At 35.4% G+C, this 9,765-nt stretch overlaps 1 protein-coding gene across 1 annotated transcript in view; it reads right to left on the bottom strand.

The window, feature by feature from the left end:
• Nucleotides 1–506: 506 nt before the first annotated feature.
• CNTN6 (contactin 6) overlaps nucleotides 507–9,765 on the bottom strand; it is a 157,652-nt gene continuing 148,393 nt past the window's right edge. The window contains 4 exon segments of the mRNA XM_067755234.1: nucleotides 507–1,501; nucleotides 1,503–1,570; nucleotides 2,427–2,595; nucleotides 3,349–3,461. Coding sequence (XP_067611335.1) covers nucleotides 1,415–1,501; nucleotides 1,503–1,570; nucleotides 2,427–2,595; nucleotides 3,349–3,461 — 437 coding nt within the window. The 3' untranslated portion in view covers nucleotides 507–1,414.

Here is a 9,765-nt window from a genome sequence, read left to right as displayed (position 1 = left end):
TCATTGATTTGTACTGCGTGCTTGACACACTCTTCAGCAAGGAGCAAGTTCTGAACTATGGAAAGTCATTGTCCATCTGCTGTTGACTACGTCGAGTATTTTAAACAGCTCTAAAATATTTTAGAAGTGAAAATGACAGAATCCAGTTTTGAGGATTGTGTGATTTGAGAGTTGGGAGGAGAGTTCAAATATTTTCAGCATAATTTAATTAAGAGGTTGTGCCATGTTAAGAAGGCAATACTAGTGTGACCATTCCTCACTCCCAGCTTCGCAGGACATCAAACATGATTGGCTGGGAGCTAGAGCAGGCTGACAGCAGGACAAACCCCTCAAGGCTGTTTGTGAAGGATAGATGATTACTTAGAAGGGCATGGGCTCCCTCATTAACCTTTCCTCTTCCCAGGCTGCTTTGTCCAGACTGTGCAATCCCAAGAAGTGAGACTGCTGACTTTATCAGGTACATCATAGAGAAGAGTCAACCCACAAAAATCTTTCTAAGCCTTGGATGGTATAGAATTATTTTTAATAGTTGCAGAGAAGATTGGCAAAAATATATATATATTTTTTGACCAAAATGTCAAAAACACTTTGTAAAGTAATTCCATTCCCAGATTTATTTATAATACAAAAATAAACACCACACACATTTCTAACACTTTGTAATAATTACCTGAGAATTGTTCATGCAACCTCTTCCTTGGGAGAATTCAGAATTGATTTTAAAATTAAACTTTGCTGTAAGAAATTGCTTACTGTATACAAGATTCATTAGATGTTTTTGCTGGTTCCTTTTTCCCTTCTTTTCTTTTTCTTTGCCAGAAATTTTATGCCCATGGAAATATAGGAATCTTTTTTTCTTTTTCTTTTCTTTTTCTTCTTTCTTTTTTTGCCATTTTTATTACCGAACTGATAGAAAAGTGAGTTGAGAAGAACATCAAGTACATGAATATATTACTGGGTACAAATATTTCTTGTCCCAATTTGATTCAGAGATAAAACACAGCATGCTTTACAATAGCTTACATTTTTAAAGAACCCCAAGGATAAACAAATGATTTTACTTTATTTCCAACTAGGGTGAAATTTTAATTTACTGAATTAAATTGCCTGGAGCATATAGTAAATGGACATCTTAGCTATGGAAACTACAGTTTCTTTCATATTGACCATCGTCATCAAGAGAGTTATTTATACTCTCCGTTTAAGTTACTTAAAAGCCACAGTAGTGACAACTCCATGCATTAATTTGGCACCTTCTGAATGTGTGTAATCATGTGTGGACTTTAAAATTCCAAAGTGTTTAAAATTGTTTTATTAATGTACCATAGATATTTACAAGATTTTCATAATATACATTTTTTCTTTCCTAACAAGTCAGTTTTAAGAATGTATCTTGTAACAGGGGCTGGAGAGCTTATTTACAGAATGATTTGCTATCAAAAAAACTCAAAGATTTATTGTTTTCTTCATCATATAAGAGCCTGAATAGCAAAACAGTAAAAAATCATGATGACAATTGACAGGAAATGGATGCTAGTTTCTATGACTGAAACTCCTCTGGAACTCAAACCTGCAAAATATAAAAGTGAAACAAAATGTCTTGAGAAAAAGTAAAATTACTTGTTAGATTAATTCTTCATGAACTAAAATGCATACTGTTATTTCTCTTTTAATAGCACATTTTAGTACACTTGTTTCACTTATATTGGATTTAATTTTAGGAAGTGTATTTAACCCTCTGTCCTAGGATATCTGTTTTAAATATAAAAATAAGAAAGAAAAATGCCTAAAATTGGGCAAGTCTGACTACAGGGCAGAGTAGTATTGGCTAACGTGGCGGCTGATGACTTATACTCAGTCACAGCTTCAGGTAGATACGTGAGTGATTCTTCTAAAGAAGAAATAATAAATTATTATTACATGCTAAATATGACCGATTGGTGATACCTGCTTAGGACATCATATTGAGAGGATTTGAAAGTACTGACCCAGCTCTGTATGAATGTTGTAATCGATTAGTGATGTCCACCATGAAAATGGGAAGAGAGGTGTTATGTACATGTGCTTCATATTTGCTATCCTTGCTCTCAGAAGCCTCCAAGTAAGTAGCCATGGAAAAACTTTCTCGTTTTTGTGCCAGTAGAATGAAACATATACCAATGACACACAGTTGTGAGGGTTTGTTTTTTTTTAGATTCAAAATGAGGAAATATAGAACTGTTTGTGATTTATAAGCATGTGTAAATCTGAGGGATTAAAGAAAGTTGACTTATCACCTCTTGCTCACAATTGAAAAGTGAAACCGTAGACCTTTTATTTTTTCACCCAACATTTAAACAAGAATTGGAAAGATTCACAGAGCCCAGATTTCATGCTGGCATCTGTCTGGATTCAAAATCTACAACAGGAATGGTAATTCAACTTACTTGACATTTTTGGAATCCTAATTTCCTCACTGCTGCTTCCATCCCCACCATCACTAACTGTTCTTATTTCAATCAAGTAGTCCTCTTCAAATGGAACCAGAAGCTCAGCAGATGTGTTGTTTGTTTCCAAAATATGAGTTTTACTCTGTCTGTTTTGCCGGTACAGAATCTGAATAAAATGGTGAATCAAGTTAAATGATATCTAAGGTTCAGAAACTCTTATGGAACACTATAACACTGCGAGCATTATACATGCTGTAATCCTTGGATGGAAATATCTGGTCTGTGCCTTTTCTTTAAATTTAGTTGTTAAGAGAAAGATTTCCTTTTTGGCCAGTGCTTCTGAAATGAGAATAGATTTATCTCTATTAATTAAATAGCTTGAGGCCATTATCTTTGGAGCTTGCCGTGAAAAGTTACTGGTTAGTTTGGACCCATTTCAGTTGTCTGAATACTATATGCATTTGCCAGGAGAGGATGTTCATTACCACTGATGGAAATGGTTTGCTCTGGGTTTTTGACTATACTCTTGTTGGAGTCCTTTTATGTTGTTAAAAGATGATATCCTACTGTAGCCTAAGTTCTAGAAATTCTATTTGAATATACTTTTTGACCTCATACTCATCTCACAGTTACTATCTACGTACACCATCATTTTTTGATGGCAAGGGGAGTCACTTGAAAAAAGAATGTTGCATACTATAAAGTTTTATTTCTTAATGCTCCATGACACATTCTGACCTCACAATATAAAATTTTCCATGAAGAATTTAAAAGCAGCAATGCCAAGTATTTTCAGAACATTGGAAAAAAAAGATTCCTATATTTCCATGGGCATAAAATTTGTTTCTTATTTGGTTCTGACATTTCTGGTCCCTTAGTAAGTTAATTGATATGGTTAAAAGAAAAACAGAATACTCACCTTGTAGCCCAATACTTCAGACTCATTTTCCATGGTTTTTACATGCTCCCAGTTTAGGCATAATTTAGAGTTTGTCAGCTTCCAGGCGATGTTAGCTGGTGGTTGGCTTGGAGCTTTAAAAAGATAATCAAAGATCCAAATGAATTTAAATTAGCTCATGGTTACTATATGACCCATTGACATGAAAAGGGAAAATAAATCGTGGATAATTAGCATAGAAGGAGCTAAAATGTTTTCAGTGTCTTTTGAAATATCATATTAATTCTAATCAGAGTAAGCAAATTCATTCAAATTCCGGTCATTTGGAAATATCTCTGTGACAAACTTATGAATTAATAATGGCATGCTGGATGTCCAGTATTAATTTATTAATCACTGCTGTTGAATTTGTTTACTTTACTATATATGAATAGAGGGAGGGCTCCTTTATCTAGTGTTTAATTTGTCCGTCAATCAATAAGCATCTCAGACAAACTCAGGTGGCAAACTTTTTACATATATCAACACAAAGGTATTAATTCCTAGTAGTCCTTTACTTAATAATCATGTACTAGTTAGGACTTTCACTGTAAGTAATACAACCAACTCAAGGTGTTTTAAAACAAAATATTAGGAATATACTGTAAAGGATATAGGGGACTCTCTTAGAATTCCTGGCAGAATGCAGCAGAGCCTCAGAAGGGACAAAAAATGTCCAAAAGCCAAGAAGTTCCTCTCTGTACCTCTCACAGTAGTTTTTGCTGCATGCTCATCTTGCCATAGACCATCTCTTTGTTCTTCTCAGTGAGTGTGGCAGAAATCATGACTGCTCACCTACACCTGAGGTTTGAAATTTCCTCTGTTCAGAGATAGTCCAAGCTAGAATTTCCAAGTAAAAGCTGATGATTGGCTTAATTTGGCCATATTCTATCTTAGCCCAATCAATTGTGGCTAGACAGTGAGAAAGATACATGTCACTTAATATAGATAGAGCTGGTAGGAACCCTGAAGAGGAAAAATTACAAACTGGATGATCATCCCAAAAGGTGTCTACTCTGAATCCAAACTGTGCTTTTAGTTCCCTGAAATTAATGTTTTCTGGGAGAAACGTAGTGGGAAGTAAGGGAAGACGTATTTAGAATCAGCCTTCTAAATGAATGGATCTTGTTCAACTGAAAAATTTTGCATGCCGGCAAACTAGAGTCCAGGTTGGAAATCTACATCTTTAAAAGCATGCAGCTAATGAGTGGCTGATCCCAGTCAGAATCCTGGTCTCTTGATTTTTAATCTAGTTTTTCTCCATGACAGCACACTGCTTCTCAAAGATTTGAGTCCACATGATTATTTTTGAGATTTAAGAAACTGGAGACATTAAAAATAATTCAGCTGGATAGCAGAGGCAAAGATAAAACTACCCAGCAAGATGTTTTTGGCATCTTATTTGAATTTGTGAGGTTGAATGAGCATAATATTTAACTCATTATAACACTGATGGAAATAGAAATTATTTCTTTTGGAGTTTTGACTCAATTGCTATTTAATGTCTTATGTGCTACTGGAAGAATCACAGGGTGTCCAACATTGCATTATGATACATCTACTTGCCTTCTCCAATCCCCTGGGATATCATTCACCCAGTCACTTACACCTCATTTGGGATGTAGTGGAGAGATAAATGTTTCCCCTATGCTCTCATGGGACTCAGTTCATATTTTATTATGAACTTATCACATTGAATTATAGCTTTTCATGCTCTGTGTTTATTTAAATTTACTGAGGACATATGCCTTGTTCAACTCTGTATTCCATCATCTAGCATGGTGCTTGGCATGTAGGAGGAGGCATATATTTCATATATGTTGAATAAATGACTGTGTAATAGATGGCTAAAGAAAAACTACTTGGGGTCCTGTGTGATTTTCTTGGGTCATATTAATTATGTACTGGGCTGTGGGAAGATCCATAGGTGACACAGTGTGGCCAGTCCATTCATTATGCTGTCCTATAATCAAGGCCAATTGACATGGCCAAACCTATAACAATCCACGTGAATTTATAAGACGAACATGCCAATTGGATCAACCATGTCCTAGTACATTTCTTGGCAATATAAACCCAATCATAATAAAAAGACTGAGAGTTTTGCGCTTGGTAAGAACTCAGTGAACGATTGTCAGTACGTTTATTTCTGAAGGACTGATGGCAATGATTATAGTTTTGTAACTGTTTTCCCTCAACTTATCCCAAAGTGCCTTTTCTAATCTTTTTCTCAGCTATAAAAGAGATAATATAAAAATTCTCACAAGATACCAGTTTTAATATCTAATATACTCCTGTGACTCACTTCTTTTACTTTGTTCTTTAAAACAAAGTGCTAACATTAACAACATCATACAATCAATACAGCAAAAATATAAATTCAGTCCTTTGATGTCACTGGCAGTGATGAATTCTGAAGGTTTCATCTATTGCTGTGCCCTTTCTGTTTGTTTGCATGTTTAGATAAAAAGTACTACTTTTAACACTATGAATCCATTGATGAAGTGCCAGAATGAGAGAGAGAAGAACTGACTTCTACTAACTATATGGTAGTGATTGTGTCTCTGATACTGGAACATTTGCATTTATTTCCGCATCTACCAAAACAGAAGTAAGGCTTTCCATGGACATAAAATGAGAAACATTCTGTCAAGAATGAACTCACGGTGTGAATGGCCAATTGTGTGGATTATTTGGAATGCTTTACCTCTCATGCTATCTGGGAGGTGTTGGGCTTTGAAGTCAGAGAGACCTGAATCTGTATCCAGTCTCTTCCAAGAGGCCTGGTTTTCCAATCTTTGGAATGAGACTAAAATATTTTAGTTATAGGAGTTTTAGCTCCCATGAAATAAAATAGGAAATATTCCTATCTTGGTTAGTGGTGCAAACTAAATAGCTCAGTAACTGTTAATTCTCTTCGTGGGAGTAGCAGTTCTTCACTGTGGCATTATGACATAATCAGTTTTTCCGTTGTGTTCAATGCAGTTTGCTACTAATAACAGAATTCTGAAGTTTGCAAAAGATTCACTTCTTAAATATAATTAGGGTATACTCAAGATTTTCCCTTAATAATTTTGCTCTTACTTGGGTTCTTTATGTGCTTTTTGAAAGGCAGATAAAGTGGTGAAGTCTCAGCTAATTATCTGGGAAGTTCTCATAGTCTATAGCTTTTCTTATTTTTGTCCATGAGTGTGACTCCAATGCCAATGCCTTGTGTCCAGTATTTTTTTTTTTAAGTTTCTAAAATGTGCTTCAAAAGGCCATCATCTTATTATGAACACCTTTAACAGCCCTGGTTTCATGAATTTGATGTATTTGCTTAAACTGGATTGCAAATATCTATGATGAAATTGAAAATTGTATTACCTAAGAACTGTCATGTGGATAATGTAAAACAACATGCCATGGATGTTTGTACCTACTTGGTACAAGTACCAAGTACCTACTCAACAAACAAGCACTTTTCTAGTTTACTGAAAGAATTTTGCAGGCAATTTCCAAAGACTAAATAATTTTCTATTAATCAAATGACAGAGCAACATTAAACTAGCCCTCTGCAGCTCTAATGGCTTCCCTGTGATCAATTTTTCTGTAGATGGCATTTATATTCCACTGTAGTTCACACTGTGAATTCAATTCAAAAACAACTTCTTATGTTACACTTCTAAGTAACAGCATGGGGTTGACATTTGGGAAAGAGAGAAAGAACATAAGTGCAAGATGAAATAAAAGCTTAATGCTTCCTTTATGTCTAAATATGGATTGATTGCATTATTTACAGCAAGAAAAATCCAGTACAGAGTGCTAGTCAGTCGACATCAGGGGCCAAATTGAACCAAAATTTGCAAACACTTTCTGTTACTGGCTCTGAATACTTCTGTCTACATAAGCAGTGCTTTTTCCTCTTGTAGTTGATGTAAATATTTTTCTCCCTTTGGTTGTAAATCTAAATTCCATTTAAGCGAAGTCTGTGTGGATCACAATATACTTGTACTTGCAGTGCTCCTCAGTTTTCTTTTGGAAAGATATAATTTTTAGTAAGCTACAATACTTAATGTTAAACCACTGATATTTACTTTAAAAAAAACCTGTAAGGCTATCAACATCACCAGCAACAATAATAACAAAGACTTCAGAAGCTTTGCATATGCTGTTCCTTCTGTTTGGAGGTCTCTTTGTCCACTAGCTCCTTTTTATCTTTTATGTCATATCAAAATATATAGCCTTCCCCATATAGGTGCTCCTTATGTATATCTCAGCCTCTTATTTTCTTCATATTACTTTTCATAATTTTTGATTATTTCATTTCATTTTTTTTCTTGTTTTAAGTTGCCTCCCCACTAAAATAGCAATAGCCCGAAGGCAGGTATTGTTCCTGTTTTAATCTCCATTAGGCACCTAACCCTGTGCATGGCTCATGGCAGGCACTGTTTTCTTGAGTGATTAACTAATTCATCATGTTTGAAAAAAAAAGCCTCTGTCTTCTGTTTAGCGTACCCAATCAGAATAGGCAGAGATTTTGGTAAATGTGAGCTCTGCTTTCTCAGAATTTACAATGGATGATCAAATATCAAATGGAAAATCTAGACAGTGACAGTATGAACGTGTGATGGATGCAGAATTTTTTGCTGTCACCACTATTCAGAGGTAATGTTGGTGTCATCTCAAGGACATGGAAAATCAAAGTTAGATCCAGGGATAGCACTTAGAATCAGAGCTATCTTCAATGTTTCATTAAAGCCATTTCTCATCTTTGCTTTGCCTGTCCTTCCATCACCCTTGAAGAAAATTTCTGCAACAAATTTATGAAAAGAAAGAAAGTAGAAAGTAGATGGGCTTTCCTACTTTAAGAAATGCAAAGAAAGTGAAATCACCTCTAAAGAGGAAATATAATAATATATGCTACTACACATTGAGCTCTCACTATATGGCTGCCTCTGGGTCACCTTGGTATATATTATATCCTTTAGTTCTCAGAGCAAACTCTAGAGGAAAGTACAGTCATCTCTGTTTTTCAGTTGAGAAAATGGGTTCTGAGTTATTAAGTAATTAGACTTACCACACAGTTCATGGCTGGGCTGGGATTCATACCCAAATTTATTTCACTCTGAAATTCTTTTCTAGCTATTTCCAATAATATTTCACAATGGTCCAAAGTTATAGAATCACCCAGTAAAATGCAAATATATTAAAGGGGAAATTTATAGATCAGTAGCAAAGATATTTGTCTGTTTATAAGCACGGTGGGACCACTACAAACTGGGAGAATGCGTGAAATTAGATAAGTGAATGTTAAACTTTAGAAGATCAGTAAGTCTGGTGCTGCGAGGGCTAGATGAGGAATGGGATGAAAAGAAATTTGGGGACAGACTGTGAAAGATCTTGTACACCTTTCTCTACTCTTTGTTCTCTGGAATAGAGGAGAGTGAAATTTTGGAATTAGAAGAGAGTATAATTCCATTTTAGGGATAAAAATCTCAAGCCAGTTTGAGGTCTGGACTGAAGATTTGAGAGTCTGGAGGTAGAGACACTATTTAGATGGTTAGAGATGAAGATTGCAAACTAGTACAATGTCCATGGGATCCAGAGATTCAGAAAGTCCATGTTCATAGTATGCCAGTCCAAAAGATGCCACAGCAGAACCTTTTTAAGCATCTGTTTTCTTGTATCTAGGAATTAAAATAACATACTCCTTGATGTGTTGTAATAATTGAGATAAGTATGTAAAATATTAACGCTGGGCTTGGGACATGAGTGCTCAGTATTTTGTAACTGTCATAGGCAGAATAAGGGCCTCCCAAACATGTCCAGATTCTAATCCCCAAAACCTGTGGATATGTTACTTGTTGCACATGTGATTATGTTAAGGATCTTGACGTGGATAAATAATCCTGGATTCTCCGGGTGGGTTCAATGTAATTACAAGGATGCTGATGAAGGAAAAAAGGAGGCAAGAGAGCCAGAGTCAGAGGACATGTGAAGATAGAAGAGGAAGTCAGAGTCAGAGGAAGACTTGAGGATACCATGAGGCTGGCATTGAAGATAGAGGCAGGGGCCACAAGCCAAGGAGAGAAGGCTCTCTAAAGGACAGAAAACGCACGGAAACAAGTGCTCTTCTAGAGTTTCCAAAAGGAACACAGCCCTTACCCATATCTTGTTTTCCAGCCAGTGGAACTCATTTCTGACTTTTGACCTCTAGAAGTGTATGAAAACAAATTTATATTGTTTTCAACCACTAAGTTGTGCTAATTTGAATAGCAACAATAGGAGACTAAAGTAGTTTCTATTCTATTTTCATAATGTTAGTGATAAAAAATGTTGAAAGAATAAAATTAGAGGTTTTATTGTTATCCAAATACGAGATAGAGTCTTGTAGAACCTTATTCTCAAGTCCTTGTT

This window comes from Pseudorca crassidens, chromosome 10 (assembly GCF_039906515.1).
Source record: "Pseudorca crassidens isolate mPseCra1 chromosome 10, mPseCra1.hap1, whole genome shotgun sequence".
Classification (NCBI taxonomy): Eukaryota; Metazoa; Chordata; class Mammalia; order Artiodactyla; family Delphinidae; genus Pseudorca; species Pseudorca crassidens.
The sequence above is the reverse complement of the archived record's forward strand: the minus strand, read 5'-3'. Positions and strand labels throughout refer to the sequence as shown.